Raw genomic sequence first — 21,432 nt, forward strand, 5'->3', positions numbered from 1 at the left:
TTATTTTATTGTTTACTTTTATTCGTTTTGGACTATACCAATAAACATGCTTTGCCTTTATTATTAATGTAATTAATTATCTTTCTCCTAAAATTTCATAATATTATTAGTATTTTAGTTTTTCAAAGCTCTGATTCGATAATACATTGAATTATAATATAATTTATGGTAATATTGTGGGGTGTGGTTTGGGAGATTTTTTTTTTTTTTTTTACATAGTTGTTGCCTATTTCTTTTACCTATATGTTAATATCTCATCATTTGTTTATTATTTTGATTTCAAAATCATGTTGATGTTAATTTTCAATATAACAAAACCTGACAATAAAAATCATGAATTTCTTTTTCTTACTTTTTTGGCTAATTTAATTAGTTGTTAGATAGTTATTAGTTGATTTGAGTAATAGTTATATTAGCTGTTTGTATTAATATATTTGATAAAATAACTATTTCATATTAGTTTTTTATACATAAAATAACAATTAAGGATATTTTGTTTAGTTTTGATATGAAATTGAATATTTGATTTGAGTTTTGGATTAATAGTATTTTGATATGATATTTCATATTTGTGCAAGAAATAATATATTTTAATTTAAAATCGTGCTAGCTGGAAATGATTAATTTTTGTTTGAAATACAAACTAAACAATCAATTTTTTTTTTTTGAATCTATATACATATATATATATAATATATATATTGTGTATTCACTTTGTATGTTGAATGGATGTATTTTTATATTCACTTCGTCCGCCTCTAGAGGTCACATTTACTTTTTGCATCATTGTACTTAATATTAAAAATATATTTATATTTGTATAATTTTTTTGTATAAATGTCCTTCAATTAGTATTATAAAACGCTAATGGAAGTATTTTTACAATTTTTTTCTTAATTTGTACTATGCTTTAATATAATAATTAATATTCAAATATTAATATACAAAAAGTAAATGAAACCCTTAGAGCCGGACGGAAGTAATATTAGATATGAGAAATTATAATAAAAAATATATAAATTTTGTATCGAAATTGACTTTTTGTAAGTGAATAAAATATATATTGTATATTGTATTAATTTATATACATTATATATGGAGAATTGTACCACCTAAAAATAAGTGGCATATAATCCCTTGTTCCCATTTTCTCCTATTTCATCTTTTCCTCCAATGAAATGATGCTATATGAATGAGAGAATATTAATGGATCTTATGTATGTTTTGATTATTATTTTACTTACTTTCTAGTTTTTATAAAAGTAAAATAAAAACTTAACTTTTATTTATTAATTTTCTTCTCATTCTTTATTATATTATTTTGTTGTAAAAATGTATTAGTATTTTTTTAAAATATCACACTTAGAATACTATATATTTAGACTCAATTTCTAAGTAATATTTGAAATATTTATTTGAATTTAATATTTATTTTTATTTTGAGTATAATATTTTATACTCAAATAATAATTTTACAAAAATTATAAGTAATAAAAATAATATAAATTAAATTAAATTTTAATATAATTTTCAATTATAGTTTAGAAGAAAAAATTAAATAAATAATAAAAAATAATAAAATAGAAATATGTAAATCACAAAATTTCTTTTTTTTTTTTTTCATAAACCTTTCTATGACATTAGTTTATTATAAAATTTGAATTTAAATGTTATACTGTAAAAAAATTAAATATAAATTGTTTGTATCATATTTCATCAGAAAATTGTGTTTAAACAATATTTGAACATTATATTTTAAGAAAAATAGTACTAATATATTTTTTATGATAATATAATATAATAAAAATTAGGATAAAAAAATTAGTGAATGAAATTTAATTTAAGATATTTTTTGGTAAAAAAAGAAATCAATAAATAATAGAATTATAGTTAAAAACTACTCCTTCCGCCCTACCATATATGATTTTTTTTTCGTCTAATATTTTTCTATTTTTAGTAAATTTATTCATTTTAAACATACTTAACAAATATAAATCACTCTAATTAAATTTCTACTTCTTACCCTTGTGGGTAGAATCAATTCAAAAACTTCCTTATTTCTATCGCTCTCTTCTATATACAAATACTTTAATTTATATTTAAAACTTTTGATTTTTATAAAATTAGTTTTAAGTTAATTATTTATATTATATAAAATTTTATTATCTAAAAAATGATATTCATATTGCAAATATTTTGTTGATGTATAATCTTATTAACATAAAAATACCAAAAACACTACTCATATAAAAAATAATAAAATGATATCATAACTTATTATTAATAATTTATTAAGATACACTATCTAAAATCCTGTGTCCTAACAAAGTGGCTCATTTTTGCCGGGAGGGAGTACATAAGTTATATTAAGATTCTCACTTAGGTGGCAAAATTTCATTAGTTGGAATATGCGGCATAGAAAAAAATAGAAATAGAGGATTCGATGTCAAGATAAGTTGGGTAAACAAATTCATATTAAATATTGATTAATTTATCATTTTACTACATTAATTATTTGAAAATTATATTATACTTTATAATTTTTTAATATAATATTTTTGTTTTAAAAATATAATACTAGATTAATAGGGGATGAGATTCCCAGCCTTTTGTGTGTTTGGTTTCGGGTTTAAATTTTGGATTGAGATTTGAATAGTAAAAAAATTGAATTTAAATAGTTGTATGATGTGATATAAATATGTATTGATGTGATGTTTTTGAATGTAAAATTGATTTTTAGAATAATATAAAAAATAAAAAATAAGTGTTTGATTTGATATTTTTTGGGGAAAAAATTTGTGTGAATAGTGGAAATTCACACAAATCCTTCAAACAAACACACTTGTATATACACATACATATATACATATATATACATATATTATGTATATATAGTTGTGTTAGAGGGGACATGAGAGGTTGCACAACAGGGGCTGAGGATCCCTTCCGAATAATAGTATTTATATTTTTCTTCCGTCCAGCTAGAAAGTATAAATATTTTTATTTTGGGACGTCTAATTACAAAGAAAATATTTCATTAAATATCTCATTTTTTTCACAATTACTCTTATTTTACATTAAATCATTAATTTTACACTAAAAAGTAAGGGCAAAAATATCATTATATTATCTTTAACTACTCACTATAATTAAAATACTATTATTTATTAAATACCAGCGTCAACCGTAAATATTTACTTTCTATGTGGACGGAGAAAGTAAATTTTTTGCCTAAAATTTAATAAAGTTATATATTTCCAAATAAAATAATTTTTATATAAAAGAATTAATGATTTCAATGGTTTAACATCAGTAAAATTATAATTATAATTAAGTAAAAATAGATATATTAAAATAATTACTCAAACAATGCAGCAAAAAATGGGAAAATAGGAAAAAAAAAAAATTATGATGAACATAGTTGAATCTATTAGTTTTTTAATAAATTAATTTTTTTTTTTACTTCAATGAGCTATTTGAAAAGGTTCATTTACCAAACAAGTCACGTTAGTTTAGTTAAACAACTAAAAACAGTTTAATATTTTAACTATTGAATAAGCTTTTTACCAAATACTGCTCATAATATTTTATATTTGCTTTTATTTTATTAATCGTATTTTTGTGTATATTATTTATATTTTTCAGACCATAGATGATAGAAAAGAAAATACAAAAAATAAGATTTTTTCACTCTGATATGCATAAATTTCTTTTAAATTTATTTGATTTTTAATTTAATATGAATTATGATTTATTTTTAAATTTAATTTAAATTTGAATTTAAATTAGAATATAAATTTTGTGAGACTTGATTTATGAGTCATATTAGTTAATATTTTATGTTAGCTTTTAATTTGATTACTATCTTTTTTATATTGTTGAACTTTTTTTTTTATCAATTGCAAACTCACAATATGTAAGAAACAATAACAAGAAAATCAATAATTTATATTTCTGTTCACCGATGGATATAAAATTCTTTAAAATAATTTATTTTGACTTTGAATTATATATGAATTATCAGTAATTATTTTTAATTCAATTTAAATGTGAATTTAAATTGAGATATAAATTTTGTAAGATTTGATTTATGATTAGATGATATTCTATATTTGTTTTTGTTTTGTTACTATACTTTTTTGTATATTATCGGCATATTGTTTAGACTGCATACAGACGACATAAAAAAAAATGGATAGATAATATATATATTTTTTTTCTCACCAATTGATATGAATTCATTTTAAACTTATTTTTATTTTCAATTTAATATAGATGTTAAGTAGTTATTTTAAATTTAATAAAAATTCTGAATAGTTGCATTTTAATCTAACTTAAAATTGCATTTAAATTGAAATATAGATTTTGTGATACTTATTTTGAAATCACATTACATAATATTCTATGTTTGCTTTTATTGCAATTTAAATTTAAATTATCATATGAATTTTTGGAAACTTGGTTTATGGTTCATGTTTATTTTGTATATTGTTTATTTATATATATATATATATATATATCTTATATATTTATATATTTTTGTTGTGTTATACATTCATTTATATTAATTTCAGTTTTATTTTTAATATATAGATAATGATTAATTTTCTTGTAATTAAAAAAAAAATTATGTTTAGATGCTATTGTTGCTAATGAAATAAAAACATATGTTATCTTTTCGTTTATAATGCATTACTATTTTTTTTTTTTGTTTATCTCTCGCATTCACGTCATATATACATTAATATTCAAATTATTCTTTTTAACTTCCGTTATATCATTATCATCTCATTTCATTACTTTCACAATTTTATAAAATTTATAATAATTACGTATTTTTATAATTTTTTTATTGTCTAATAATAATATATAAATAACATGTACTATATAATATTATATTTTAATTAAAAAAATATTCATTATATAATTTGTAGTAATATTATATATTTTTTATTATTATTTTGAAATATTAAAATATATTTGAATTTATGAGATTAGTGACATTTGAAAACTTAATGATTAAAATGTACTTAGATTAATATATAGGCGAACATTTTTTTTTAACAGTTTTATTAAAAATTAAGTTGAAGAAAGATTAATATGAAAATCTTAAAAATAAATAACTAAAATTAAATGGTGAAATTGGATGTATAAAAAATTATAATTGAAATATATGCATGTGAATGTGATATTTTGAAATAAATTTGAGTTGTATTTTGTATAAATAGTTATTGATAAATTTAAAGTTTTAAAATTTTAAATTGAATAATAATTAATTAAATAATTATATTTATAATTTTTATTAGAGGTAATGTGTTTTTATAAAAATAATATTCGCAATTATTGACTATATTGAATTGGAATTACATTCAATTTCTACAACTTTAAAAGTATAACTTACTAAATAAATAAAATATATATATTTAAAATTAGTATTAAAGTATTATCAGCATTTTTTTTATAAAATATTTTACCAAAACATCATTATATTAATTATATAAAAAAAATAAATTATGATCTAAAAATAAAATATCATAACATAATTTTAAGTAAATTCCGTAGTACGAATTTTCGTCTAATTTTTTATAATTAAACGAAAAAATTAATAATCTGGAATTTCAAATTTTCAAATAAAAATAATAATGTATCACATGTACAAATTACAATTTTTCTCATATATATGTATATACACATGGTCCCCTTCAATAAATTTAATTTAATTAAGTTGAATTTTTTGGATGAGACAACTCATCTTGGTCCATGTCACACCCTTAACCAAGTTGTTCCCACACAAAATTTTATTTTTTTTAAAAAAATAATCAATTAAAATTTTGTCCACGTGTAACTAATGTTATATTGTATTTATTTATTTATTTTTTTGAAGTGTTAAATTTTCTGTAAATTGGATGTGATCGTCATGTGATTATTGCCACTAGTAGGGTCAGCAAAATATCCGAAATCCGAAAATTCGATTCAAACCAAATCAAAATTTAAAATTTAGTTCGGACTTTTCGAATTTTCGGGTTGGTTCGGATTGAATTTTTGACAAAATTTCCAATTTTCGGATCGGATCGAATCGTTATACTTATAATTTGAACTAATCCAAAATTCGAAATATAACATTTCAATATATATATTTTTTTATTATATATATTTAATATTTTATTAAAAAATATTATATTTGAATATAAAAAACTCAAAATTATTAATTATATTTTAATATATTTACTTTTATATATATTATATATATTTAATATTATAAAATAATTATAAAATATAAAAGAAATTTACAAATTAAAAAAATTAAAAATTTCGGATTTTTCGGTTTGGTTCGGATTTTTTAATTCGAATTTTGGATTTTCAGATTTCGATTATTTCGGTTCGGTTCGAATTGATTTTTTCAAAAATTTTGGATTTTCGGATCGGTTTGGATTGATTTTTTCAAAAATTTTGGATTTTCGGATCAGTTCGGATTTGGCAAAATCCGAACTAAAAATTTGAATGCTCACCCCTAGCCATTAGTATAAATTAAGGTTATATTACACAGACTAGACTACTGTGTCGTTAGATTCGCATCATTCTAAATCACGGCCGTACAATTTTTATTTAAAACATATACTCCCTTCGTCTCATCACAATGGACACTAATTTCATTTTTGTCTGTCCGTAACAATTGACACATTTTTATTTTTGGTAAAAATTATTAAATCACAATATATTTAATAAATATAAATCAATTTAATTAACTACATATCATACAACATCATAAATGATGTAGACTCACTTAAAACTCCTTTATTTCTACCTCTCTCTAATCAAAAAAATAAAAAAATTTATTTATATTTAAAACTATACATCTTTTATAAAATTAATTTATGTTAATTATAAATAAACAAAAATATTTTTTTATTTATTTGTATTATAGAAAATTTTATTCTCTAGACAATGATATCCATATTGCATATATTTTTTAATTGCTATATAATTTTTAAATATTTAAATATATATTTTAATATTTTTAATTATATATATTAAATTTACTTTGAAAACATAAATATTATTAATTATAAAAAAATAATATAATAATATTATAATTAATAATTATTAACTAATTAAACATCCTTACTTTAAATACCATGCCCCTTAATTACGTTTGGACGGAGGAATTATATATTAATTAATTCACACTTTTCCTTAAGATAGAATATATATTTATATACTCCTATATACGTTGTTCTTTTCACAACTGCAAACAATATTTTAAAAACTAAAACAAATTTACACACATATATTAAGTTGTAATTAGGGTTGTCAAGTTGTATTTTTTTTTGTTGTGTTTGTAATGGGTTGAGTTTGGGTGTAATAAAAATTATCAACTCGAACTCGAAATTTGACTCGAAACTATAGATTTGAACACAACACGATTTTTTTCAAGTTGGATTTAGGTCAATCTGATTTAGTTTCATGTCATCCGAAACCTGAACAAACCCGACATAAAACAAATGCAAAAATTTTAAAAATTAAATTTACCTAAGAAAATATATTTTTAATTTAATTTTTATATTATTTTATATGTAATACTACCTCCGTCTGGCTCTAAAGTTCTATTTACGTGTTGATATTTGAATATTAATTATTATATCAAAGAATAGTATAAATTAAAAAAAAATTACAAAAATACTTCCATTAGTGTCTTATAATACTAATAAAAGGGCATTTGTAAGAAAAATTATACAAATATAAGAATATTTTTAATGTTAATTACAATAATAAAGGAAAATGTAAATGTGACTCTTAGAGACGGACTGAGGGAGTATAATATAAATATTATAAACTAAAATAGTAATAATAAATAATTTTAGATCAACTCAAAATCTGATCCGAACAAGACACAAATTTTTTTCGTTTCATATTTGAGTTGATACCTCAACTTCAAAATTTTCAGATCGAACATGTTTGATTTTTGGGGTCGAATTTAATTTTGACAACCCCAGCTGAAATATATTGATTTTAACTATATGTATGTTGGGAGCCGTGTTACCAATATATAACTGCATTTACTTCGGAATATATATATGTATAAATTTGTTTACATTAGTTTTATTTAATTAAAGTTAAATAAATATATAAACCCGCAGACAAGGAAGCATGAAGCATCAAATAAACATCCCTTGTTTAAATAAACAATCAAATCTTTTCTTATTGTCTAAGATAAGCAAAAATAGTACATATAAATTTATATATATATATATATATTTATATTATGTAGGTTTAAAGATGAAGGCCAAATATTTTATTCATTCCTTTTTGTTGTGGAATTTATGCTTCAATAATCAACTCTTTTTTTTTCTTCGTCTATATATATACAAGAAGAACAAGAACCAAATTGCCGTACATAACTAAAAATGAAGTAAAAAATATTCAAACACATCAAATTCATTTAATAAAAAATATTCAAACACATCAAATTCATTTAATATAGTGCTCTGTTCAAACAACAAATCATGCAAACAAATCAAATCAAGCAAACAAATAAAGCAAACAAAAAAATTATTCACATATACAAATAGCATTTTAAAAAGAAGATATAAGATATTGAAAGTTCATTATATATAGACAATTACACACACATGCAGATAATTAAGTATTATATATTCACCCAAAATAAAGCCAAAGCTGACAACAACCAAAAGTGAATTGGAGTCTCACCATAATCTTCACCACAAGCAATGATCTTTGGAGAACTTTTGTAATGGAACCAAAATATGACATGAATTGCGAATTTAACACCCACCAACTCTTTGCACCTCTAAAAATCACCTTCAAGAGAAGACTCTCACAAAATAGAGAAAAATAAGAGAAAGATAGCAACCCCACAACATATTTTAACTTCAAAGTATAATATTTCAACATAGACAGTTTCCTTTAATATATTTCATAGCCGTTCAACTGCATGAAAATATCTAAAAAAATATTTTTTACTACCTAAAATATACCCCAAGTTATTGATTAGATCTCTGCAACTATTTTAATAATTTTATATACAAAAATTCATCCTAAGGTATTGGGTTTTAAACCCTTATCGAAGATAAGAAATTAAAAATAATGAGTAATTTATAAGTTTGACATTCCATCTGATAATTCTTTACAACAATCTGATCAATATGAAAGCACAAATATGGAGTAGTAATCGCAGTTAAAAACAATGACTAATTTATAAGCTTGACATTCCACCTGATAATTCTTCTCAATAATCTGATCAATAAAAAAACACAAACGTGGAACAGTAACCAAAGAGTTTTGGGCGCATTCACAGCAGTAACAAAATAGCAGAACAACATAGAAAATTAGGTATAAGATAATAAAAATAACATTTCAATTAGTGTAAATCGTTTTCTATCTTTCCAGAATCCAGTGTTGGTGCGGGGTGTTGACGGGAGAGAGTGACCACATGGCGGCGCAACCCAATCGGCGAAGTGTGTGGTGCGGCAGAAATTTCTGGTCAGAGATCATGATTACGAAAGTTTAGGGTTGTACGGCGGCGGTCTAAGAAATCAGGTTGCGAAATGAGACGACAGTCTGAGAAATCGAGTCGCGATAAAATGTGAGGAGAAAAAAGAAATTAAAGAAATTTAATAAAAAGGAAAAAAAAAATTGTATACCACCACCACCACCACGTGACAGAAGAGTTTGGTCGGTAAATATATATGTAGACAAAAAAATTGTGTTATTTTTAATAAACACAAAATTTGTACAAATTATATTTGATTTGAATTTAAAGCGGGTCATATTCTCTAAATGGGTCCTTTGATTCTCCTTCCGAGTCGATTTATTTTCTAACTTGGTTTTCGATGGCTTCTTTGATCCGAAGAGGTTTGGTCTTCAGTTTGACTTTGCCGGGTTTTGGAGGGTTTTGGTCTCCGTGTGGGCGATTTGATCGTCAGCTTTTGATTTGATGTCTTTTTTTAGACGATCCGAGACTTTGATCTTTGATTTGGCTTTGCTGCTTTTGGAGGACTTTGGTCTCCATGTTGACGATTTGATCATCGTCTTTGGATTTGTTGTTTTCTTTGGATGATCCGCGACTTTGACATTTGTTTTGGCTTTGCCGCTTTTGGAGGACTTTGGTCTCCGTATTGGCGATTTGATCATCGTCTTTGGATTTGTTGTCTTCTTTAGACAATCCACGACTTTGACCTTTGCTTTGGATTTGCCGCTTTTGGAGGATTTTGGTCTCCGTATTGGCGATTTGATCATCGTCTTTGGATTTATTGTCTTCTTTATACGATCCACGACTTTGACCTTTGCTTTGGCTTTGGCGCTTTTGGAGGACTTTGGTCTCACGTGGGCGATTCGATCGTCGGCTTTGGATTTGATGTCTTCTTTAGACGATCTGCAACTTTGATCTTTGGTTTGCCTTTTCCCCCTTTTGGAGAGCTTCGGTCTCCGAGTGGGCGATTCGATCGTCGGCTTTGGATTTGATGTCTTCTTTCGACGATCCGGACTTTGATCTTTGAGGAGGTAGATTTGGTGCTCCGTAACGCTTTTGGCGGCGTGTCCCTTCGACTTTTGGATCGAAGAGGGCCAAGTTTGCGCCTTTTATGAAGAACGCGATGAACACCTCGAAGATTTGAGAGAAACTTTGAAGACCTTCCCTTGGCTTTGATGAATTCCTCGACGGCTTTGAGAGCTTTGATCCTTCCTCCGGCTTGGACATACGACGAAGAACGTTAACTTCATCGATTCGTCAACCAATATTGGATCATTTGTCCAAATTAGTGACTTTCGACGAAGAACGCTTCGAAGGACACGAAGAACATGAAGAACAATACAGAGAGAGTCTAGAGACTTACCCATTTGCTTGAATCCTCGATGCAACTTCGGTGTCTCAAATGAACTAACCATAGCTCCTATTTATAGGGGATGGGTAGCTTCGGCTTCCTTTTTCAATGGTGACACGTGGCGCATTTTGATTGGCCAATATGAAGATTTTATAATCTTTCCTTTTCCATCGGATGCTCTTTTCCATTCTTGACGGATTTGATTGTGCACCTTCCTTTCCCGCCAAGATCTTTATATCATTGTCCTTTTTCGGAAGATATTAATTTATATACTTCATTTATTGACAAGATTAATTTATTTTGCTGCCAAATTTATTATAGCTTTATTTATGCACGTAATATTTGTACGATATCTTCCATTTTAAGCAGATTTTTTTGTATTAATGATTGATATTTATTATATAAAAATTAATATATATATATACATAATTAAATACCATATATTTATTTTATTAGAATTTTATTTTTTTCCAAAATATATGATATTTAATTGATTTTAGACATATATTTTAGTGTCTACAATATAGTATACATTATATATATCAATTATCTTAAGGTCTCACAGAAAATCGTGCCCGTTGAAAATCTGATCTGGGCATTTATTAGGGCAGGTGCTGCAAATTAACAAGAAATTCCCACAATTCACTTCCATCTCTGTGTACTCCTACACTCCAAATTATCATTTTGAAATTTTGTAATAAATTGCAAAATAATTACTCTATCTGTCAGCCTCTAAAGATCTCATTTACATTTTGCGTCATTGTACTTAATATTAAAAATATTTTTATATTTGTATAATTTTTTGTATAAATTTTCTTCGATTAGTATTATAAGACACTAATTGAAGTATTTTTGCAATTTTTTTTAATTTGTACTACGTTTTGATATAATAATTAGTATTAAAAAATCAACACGCAAAACGTAAATAGAATCCTTAGAACCGGACAAAGGTAGTATATCTTATTAGTTACTGTAAGTGTATAAGTGATTTTGATGTTTTTTACTTAACTTTATGTATAAGTTAATTGTACATGTATTGATATATTTGTAATATAAGTAAAAATTAAGAATATTTTGATATTAATGTATAATTATTTTCATTAAAATAAGAAAATAATACTTTTGAGTGAGACATAAAAAAAAAATAATAATAATATTTTGAGTTGGGACGAAAACAGCTTATCATCCCATAATAATACTTCAAAATGATACTATGAGTTTATTCTTTTGTAATTTTAAACTACAATCAATATTATTTATTTTAAATGATTTTAATAAAAATATATTATTTTATCTTACAAAATATAACATCAAAATTACTATTTAAATAAAAATTTGAATCAATACTCTATTTCAAATCAATTTTAAACCACAATCAAATAAATTTGTTCACTTTGTATTTTTTTTGTAATAAAGTTCTTCATAAATATTAAAAATACAATAAATACATATTAACATAATATATGGAGTATAATACTATATATTAGCTATCTGTTCACAAAAATTCTATGACTTAATATAAAATATGAAGTATTTTTACAACACAATTTTCATAATTAAAATAAAAAAAATGCATACATCAAAAATACAAAGTGGAAAAACTCTATATTTTAGTTCTATAACATCTTAATTTTTTATATTTTTTTCGTCCGTCAAATTTAATTTAATTTTTTTTTCGTCCATCCGTTAAATATATTCTACTACTATATTTACAAAAGTTAAAAATATCAACAATTAATTACAAACAACTTAAACAAACTTTATTATGCAATATATTTCATTTTATTTTACTAGTTAAATTTTTCAAAATACTTCAATTATCTTTTTATTTTTTTCGTTTTTCAATAAAATATTTATTTTTTTAATATCCTGCCAAGCCCAAAGAAGCTAAGTATGACAGACGGAAGAAGTATTACAATTTACAAATGATATTGTGTATCAAATTTGAAATACACACACAAATACACTTTTTTGAAATATTTCATTCAATTATTTTAATTAGGCAGAAAAGCATAAATTCCATTTATAATTTATTAAAATTACGCGAAAATCATTGTTATTTAAAAATTGCGTCAGTTTTCTCTATAGTTTCGGAAACTCTACGTTTAACTTCATTTTTGTCATTAGTTAACGGTGATTGTTCTACATAGTCTTAACTGCAAAAGTAATACAGAAATTCTAATAACTACGAAATCACTTTTAACTAAATACCGAAATGAAGGATTAAATGCAGAGTTTCTGAAAGTAAAAAAAAGTCTGGCATTGTTTTTAAACAATGAGAATTTTCGTGTAATTTTCATAAATTATAGGTATATCCTATGTTGTTTTATCTCTTAATTAATATATAAAAAAAGTGTATATTTAATATTGTGGAAAATCAAAAAAGAATATTATCTATGTATATCTAATATTTTTTTATTTTTTATTTATCTTTCTGACAAAATATATTCTATACGTTTGTAAAAGTTCGCACGTGGTTGTGTATGAACAACTGTCGTATGAATATGACGTGCGGTTGGAAATTTAATTAGAAATGAAAATAAATAAAGAGAGAAAATGTAATAAAGTTAGTGATATTGATTGTAAATAAGTGTTGAATGAAAAGTAATAATTAAATGTTGATTTGTTGACTTTACCAAAATTAATGGGGTAAATTTAACAGACGAACTAAAAAAAAATGAGAATAAATTTAGCATGACAAGGGGAGTACTAAATTTGAATATATATATATATATACATATAGATTATAATCCATAATATGATCAAATTTACTAAAAATTGAGATGTATGTTTTGTATTTCGATGGATTAAAATGACGGTAGAGGATTCCCGTTTGCGAATAAATAAATTTATGATGTATTTTCTTAATAGTTTGAGCTTTTATGTGTGACAGTCATTCTGCGCATCCGACGTGGTATTCAGAGTCAGCTCTTATCAAGAGCAACCTGAACAATTGCTCAGGGTCTCTACTTCAAGAGGGCCTATATTTTTTAATTTTATATTAAAATTTATTTTAAACTCTATCTTAAAATTTTCTCAACAATTATCTAGTCTAATTTTAATTTTAAAATTAAATTCTTGCTATAATTTTTTTAAAATTCCATCTTTCTCGCCTTTAAAAATTCGTAAATATTTATAAAGCTCATAATTATTATTAGATATACTCCCTTCGTCTCGCAACAAGGGTAACGTATGCTTTTTGCACGTAGATTTTTTAATATTAGTATTATAATGGACTGTAGTAAAAAGGACGAAAATACCCCTATTAGTATTGTGTAATATAAAAGTAATGACATTTGTGTAATATAGTGTAAATTGGAAGGATATTTATTTTGTTAGGTAGGTAGTACAATGGTAACCTTGTTTTGGGACGAACGAAAATGAAAAATGGCAACCTTTTAATGGGACGGAGGGAGTATTAAAATTTAATTTAAATTTTATCTCATATTTGTGTTTTTACAATTACCCAATCCAATTCTAATTCTAATAAACTCTAACAATTTTATTTTTTTTTCTAATTTTATATTCATCATCTTTAGAATTTTTAGTTATTATTATTGAGTTATTGACTTTATAATAATCAAAATATTGTAAAGTTTTATAATAGTCAAGATATATATATATATCACAAACTAGGTCCGGCAGTTCACTTCCACATCAGTCCGTCATCCCTTACCGGACACATATATTTCATTTATTGTATATAATAGATTTTTTTTCCTGTGAATTTTATTATTATATTGTTCTTTGATAGTATTTTTTTTAAAAAAAATATATACTTATTTATAAGATCTATCATTTTTTTTTTCAGGACCTTGAAAAAGTTCGAGATGGCCCCGATGGTATTAGAACCCTATGTCTAGAGTTCGATCTACTGCTGTGGACAGACAAAAAAAAACTTTTGATATAATTATAACGAACATATGAAGTATTTTTTAAAGTTTTTATGCTATTTATAATTTTCAATAAAATATACTTATTTTTTATTCAAAATATTAAATATAAATGTTTCGTCGAGCCAGATAATTGAGAAATAAAACATTTTTTATTTTCTGATTTCATTTATCTGTCATGTATAGAAAATATAGAGAATCGTATATTGATCGGATATTTTTTTATTATTTAATTTTATATTTTTTAATTATATTATTTTAATCTTATAAAGCATCACATAAATTTATTATTTAAATATTTTTTTACTATTTTTTAAAAAATTACACTAAAATTTGATTTTACAAAAAACATCGTGTTAATTTATTATTTAAAAAAAATTACAAAAAATATTTTTTTATAGATTCTTACTCGTTAATTTTTTTTTTACCTGATTAATCATTTATTTTTAATTGATCAATCCAAATAATTATATATTTTTTATATTTGTCAACTTAATTCTTTATTTTTACCAAATAAATTCTTTTTCTTTGCAATTCAATTATGTATAATTAAATATTGATTAATTAATTTTGATATTAATTTAGCGGATAGACTAAAAAAATGAATAAATTTGAGGAAAAAAAAATATTGTGTACATATATATATGTATTTTTTTTATAATATTAATTAGAAATTTAGGTAGAAATTCTTTTAATAGAAAAAAAAATACTTTACTGCTAACTATATATATGTATGTATATTATATAATAATTATATATTTGTTCTCTTTAATTGATTTTCAAAATTTTATTACAATATTTTTTTATTATAAAAAAATGTTAAGAATTTAGTTGCAAACTTTATATAAATATTATCAAAATATTTTTATTTTAAAAATTTAGAAAATATACATATATATATATATATATAACTATAACCCATAATCTTTAACTATTAATCATTATAGTATTATTTTATAAACATGGTCAATATATATATATATATATTAGCGGCAACAATAGATGCTTATAAATTTTAAAGAATATTTTTTAATTTTATGAGAGTATTTATTGTGTAAAAATAATTTGAAAAAATATTCTTTTATATGGAACACGAGTAATTATATAAATAATATTCTCTTTATTCCAATACAATAGTCTTGTTTATCATTTTTGTCTATTTCAAAACAATAGACTCATTTCCATTTCCATAAATAATCATATCACTGTAAAACTATCCTTACTTTTTCATTATTATTACACAATTTCTACTACTTTTTATACCAATACACTCACAAAGGCAAAAAAGTCTTTTACCGTACTTTTTTACTCACTACTAATATAATATTAATATTTTTTAAATCTCGTGCTAATCACAACCCATACTATAGTTTTTGGACGCAGGGCGTATAAAAATAATAAATGATCTATATATTAATTTTTTCTTAGAATAATATATGGATTGGTTTAAAAAAAAAAACACACTTTATATTTTTATTTGATATGTAAAAATATATTTATTTATTAAAAATTAATAATAAAATATATATATATAGTATATTATACATTATACATCAATACATTAAAAATATTATTGTCATTACTATTATTATATTTCAATTTTTACGCAATATATTTATCAAGAAGCCACATTTATTTATTTTTATGAATTTTACTTTTGCGTCGTGGCTATCCAGATCCTTCTACTTCAATATACGTATGCGATACGTATTCGTATATGTAATAATAATAATAATAATAATAATAATATTACAAATACATTATTATACAATGTAACTACATGTATATTATCAGGAAAAGAATAATTTTACAAATAAATAAATCACTTTAAAATACACATACATATATATATATATAGGCCGTAATTATTTGAATTTTATATTTTTCATTATGCAATATTTTAAAAATTTAAATAATTGATCTCTCCTATAAATTTTATAACAATATTATTATTATTTATATTTAACTTAAATACTTAAAAGAATTAATTCAAATATTGTAAATATTTAAAAATATCTCAAAAAAGAACTTCATAAAACAAACTAAAAAGTTGTTTGTAATTTTTTAAATTTTTTTGTTATATTATATAATTTTAAAATTATTATACTGCATCCATTACGAAAGAAGAGTAACGTTTATTTTTTCACATATATTTTTTAATATTAGTATTATATTGATTTATAGAAACAAAGACAAAATATCCGGTTAGACTGTGTGATGTAAAAAAAATTATATTCTTATTTTGAGATAAAAAAAAAAAAACTTATATCACTTTTATGGAAATATATTATTTATATAAAAAAATTTTCGACCCCACTGTATATATATATATATATATACAGGTAAATGTATGTATAGGTGTATTTGGAGAGTGTGAGATTGACAGGGCAGATCTGACGGATATAAATTAATTATATTTCACCACATGACCTTCAATCTTCACAAAATTTTATTTCACCCCTCCCCTCCCCTCCATTAGATATTATTCATTTTTATTTTTATTTATTTATTTATATTTTTCAGCTGGTAATTGAGGGAAAACGACTTCTCTGCTAGCTTGATCCTGTAATTCCTCCTCATGCTCGGTGCTACATCCAGCGACCTCGTGAGCTCCTCCGCCGCCGCTACAGGCGGCATCATCGAGGTCGGTGCTTCCACCGGAGCCGCTGTAATGGAAGATAGTGACACAATTGGAGGCGGCGGTGCAGGCGGCGGCGGCGGAGCGGGGAATCGGTGGCCGAGAGAAGAGACTTTGGCTTTACTCCAAATTCGATCTGATATGGATGCTGCTTTTAGAGACTCCAGCCTTAAAGGTCCATTATGGGAAGAAGTTTCCAGGTATAGATATATACATATATATATAATCACTGTTTTTCCGTTATCGATTCAGCGTTTTCGACTTGCTGCGAGGAATTATTCGGTTTTGGTGATCGTGAATTGGATGAATTGCTGTTGATGTTGTTTTTTTTTTTTTTTTTTGTTCTTCGTTTTTGGTGTTTTGGAGTTAAAGTTTCTTCGACTGGCTGGTTTCATGGAATTCAGCATCTTTTGTTGATGTTTGTATTCCGGATTTTCGCCTTCTGTGCTGGTTTGGTTTCAGAACTTTGTTTCGAATTATAGCAACAGGATTCAGTGAAAACCAGCTTTTCCTCTCCAGTTAAATTACTTTCCGAAGCTTTTTGAGTTTTCTTCTGCCATGGCGGCGGCGTTTTGAATGATTCATAATTCATAGTTCGGTTCCTTGATTTGTCATATGCTTGTTGTCTCGGTGTTTATGAGATGGATGCAGTTGATTCCTCGCAAGTTGATCGTATGTGATAAGAAGATAATTTGGTTAATTAGTGCGAAGATTCCAATAATAAAAAAAAACAGATGGATCGGAGCTTTCATTAATGGAGATTTATCTTTATTTGTCAGGAAAATGGCGGAGCTTGGATTTCAACGAAGCTCTAAGAAATGCAAAGAGAAGTTCGAGAACGTGTATAAATACCACAAGCGAACAAAGGATGGCCGAGCTTCAAAATCCTACGGCAAAACCTATCGTTTCTTCGATCAATTACAGGCTTTGGACAACGCTCCTCCTCCGCCCACCGCCGCCGCCGCCGCCGCTCAACCACCGTCAATGGCGGCGACATCCGTCGGTACGCTTCTCCCTAATTTCCATCCACCGCCTGCTGCTGCTGCTGCCATGGATCCTCCTCAAAACCTGGGGTGGAACAACTACTCCGCATCGTCGTCTTCCTCCGCCACCTCCACCTCCTCCGACGAGGAAATCCAGCGGCGGAGGGGGAAGAAGAGGAAGTTGAAAGACTTCTTTCAGAAGCTAATGAGAGACGTGGTGCAGAAACAGGAGGAGTTGCAGAAGAACTTTCTAGAAACTCTCGAGAAACGAGAGCTAGATCGAATGGCGCGCGAGGAATCCTGGCGAGCTCAGGAAATAACCAGGCTGAATCGAGAGCACGAAATCCTTTCTCAGGAGAGATCCATGGCCGCCGCCAAGGACGCCGCCGTCATCTCATTTCTCCAAAAGGTATCCAATCACCAAAACCTCCATATCCCAATCACCACCGCTCCGCCACCGCCACCGCCGATCGCCGCACCGCCGCTGTCAACAGTAACACCATCATCAGCAGAAAACCAGAGCGGCGGGGGCGCCGCCGCCGGAAGCTCGTCGCGGTGGCCAAAATCTGAAGTAGAAGCCCTAATCGAGCTGCGAATGAACATGGAGGTAAAGTATGAGGAGAACGGTCCGAAGGGTCCACTGTGGGAGGAGATATCGGCGGCCATGGCGAAGCTAGGGTACAGGCGGAGCTCGAAGAGGTGCAAGGAGAAATGGGAGAACATCAACAAGTACTTCAAGAAGGTGAAGGAAACCAACAAAAGAAGAGGCGAGGATTCCAAAACCTGCCCTTACTATCATCTCCTCGACGCCATATACAAAGAGAAGGCCGCCGCCGCCGCCCTGCAAATGCCGCCGATAATGGCGCGCCCGGAGCAGCAATGGCCACACCAGGATTCTGCATTAATGCTGCCAGATCAACATACTAACGACAATAATGGCCGCGCCGGCGACGGCGACGGAGATTATGAGATTGGTACAGACGACCCGCCGGCGACAAACGCGGCGGACTGAGAGAGAAATTAAATAGACGAATAGAATGGAGGAGGTGGTGGCAGTGGAGGTGGAGGTGAAGGTGTTAAAATGAGAGGCAGAATTGCAGGCAGGCAGGCAGTAGTGTCAGAAGGGGGGTGGGGGTGGGGTGGGCGATGGCGATGCATGAATGAGCTTGACAGATGAAATGGGGGGTGAAGGTGGTGGAGCCATTTGGGTGAGTTTCAGAGTTTATTTATTTTTGGCTTATTTTTTTATTTAATTATTTATTTTGGAGGCATGAATAAATGAATTGAAGGAATGAGTTACCATTAATCATAGTTATATAATTTTAACTTATATAATAGTATCATGTAGTATTATTATAATCGAGCAGATTTAGCAGGCTAGCATTTAATTAGTGGTTGGATTGATTTGTTTAGTTATTTCCGTACGATTTATTCAAATTTGGAACACCTACCTACTCATTATAAGTTTAGATAACTTATGGAATAATTACTATTTATATTATGAATGAATGTTCATATATAAATTAACTACTTCACCATTAAACTTTTCTAGATGTTTTGTTTGGTTGTGTTTTTGGTATTCTACTGTGTTTTAAAATTATAAAAATATTAATTTTAATAATTATTTAATGTGATATATATATATATATAATTATTTCATATAATATTTTCACAATTTTTTTTTATTTAATTATGATATGATATTTTGAAAAAAAAAAAAAAATGTTAATCACACAAACCTAAATTATTTCTATGATTGCCTTATGGTATAATGTGCTGCGAGTTGCTATGTATGTACAAAATACAGTCACTTAAATGATGCCAGTGTTTTTCTAATAACAGAAATTTCGGTTTTAACCTAAATATGGCAATATAAATGGATATATAACATAAGATTCTGCACATGAGTATTTTATTTATTATTATTTTTTTGGCACTAGAGGTTTTTTCTTTTTTTTTTTTTTTTTTTTTTTTTTAAAAAAATATTTTGAAACACTAAAGTATACAGTTTTTTTATTAGCAAAACATGTCTCTCAAAAAGATCCAAGTTAGTACCCAAAATACAAATTTCCCAAATGGAGGATATCACCACTTAATTATAGCCAAGTTGGCTGGCACTAGAGTTGGAGTAGGATAGTTTATTAGGTCCATCCCAATTTAACTGGATTTAGATTAACTTATTAACTTCTTATTTTTATTTTAAAGGAAAAATTTGTGTATAATGTTTGAGTTTTAGACATTTGACTTAAAAATTAAGTTAGACATCGGCTATTCATTTTATGTTGCTCAAATTTTTGTATTTAAAATATGTAATATTATACTCGCTCCGTCCCATAGAATACGAGTATATTATTGTAGACGCAAGAATTTAGGTAAATTGTAATTAGTAAGTAAATTAAGAAGTGTATTGGTAAAAATAATTATTGTATAGTAAAAATAATTATATATTAAGATTAAGATAACTAAATAATTTAATTAAAGTTTAAAAAATTATAAAATTTAAAATATGATTAAGATGTATAATTATATTTCCAAAAAAGAAAATGACAAATTATGTGGGACGGACGAAAATAAAAAATAGAGACAAATTATGTGGGACGGAGGGAGTAATATATTTGTCACTGGCTGAAATATCAAATTAATTTTAAATGAATCAAGAAAGAATAAAAAAAGAATCCAATTTGACCGAACTTTGCATCGCAAGAAGTCCACTTTGAGGCCTACGAGAGAAGAAGCCCAATAAGCTTATTATTTGACACAAAAAGTTAACTTTTTTGGATCGAACTTGTTGTAATTAATTTTTTTGAAATAGATCAAAAGATTTTTTTAGAAAATACCAAATAAAAGTTGAGAGAAATCATGACTGGATGAGGAAGATATCAATAAGCACTAATAAAGTGAATTAAGAATAACTAATGATATTTAATGTAAGATAATTTATGATGGAGACTTGGTAATCGAGGGGATTAAAGAAATATGTTACAAACTTATCGAAAATTACAATGGAGGCGATAAATGAAAGTTTCAAACTTAATATAAGAGATGTTACGATGGTTGAAATGGATGTTTGATTTAAA

The 21,432-nt window shown here is 26.0% G+C and overlaps 1 protein-coding gene across 1 annotated transcript; it reads left to right on the forward strand.

Annotated features, from left to right (window-relative positions):
* The first annotated feature begins 17,196 nt into the window (after window positions 1–17,196).
* On the forward strand, window positions 17,197–19,856 carry LOC127264430 (trihelix transcription factor DF1-like). The gene is made up of 2 exons (XM_051293964.1): window positions 17,197–17,572; window positions 18,152–19,856. Exons 1-2 carry the CDS (start codon window positions 17,313–17,315, stop codon window positions 19,365–19,367), a joined length of 1,476 nt encoding a protein of 491 aa, XP_051149921.1. The 5' UTR covers window positions 17,197–17,312; the 3' UTR covers window positions 19,368–19,856.
* Window positions 19,857–21,432: the final 1,576 nt, after the last annotated feature.

Source organism: Andrographis paniculata, unplaced genomic scaffold (genome assembly GCF_009805555.1).
Source record: "Andrographis paniculata isolate CXL003 unplaced genomic scaffold, ASM980555v1 Contig70END, whole genome shotgun sequence".
Lineage (NCBI taxonomy): Eukaryota > Viridiplantae > Streptophyta > Magnoliopsida > Lamiales > Acanthaceae > Andrographis > Andrographis paniculata.

Bases quoted from the DNA above. Each gene is read 5' to 3' on its own strand.
- LOC127264430 (XM_051293964.1), top strand. From the start codon at position 17,313: ATGCTCGGTGCTACATCCAGCGACCTCGTGAGCTCCTCCGCCGCCGCT. The intron at 17,573-18,151 runs GTATAGATATAT...TTTATTTGTCAG, and splicing joins TTATGGGAAGAAGTTTCCAG to GAAAATGGCGGAGCTTGGAT.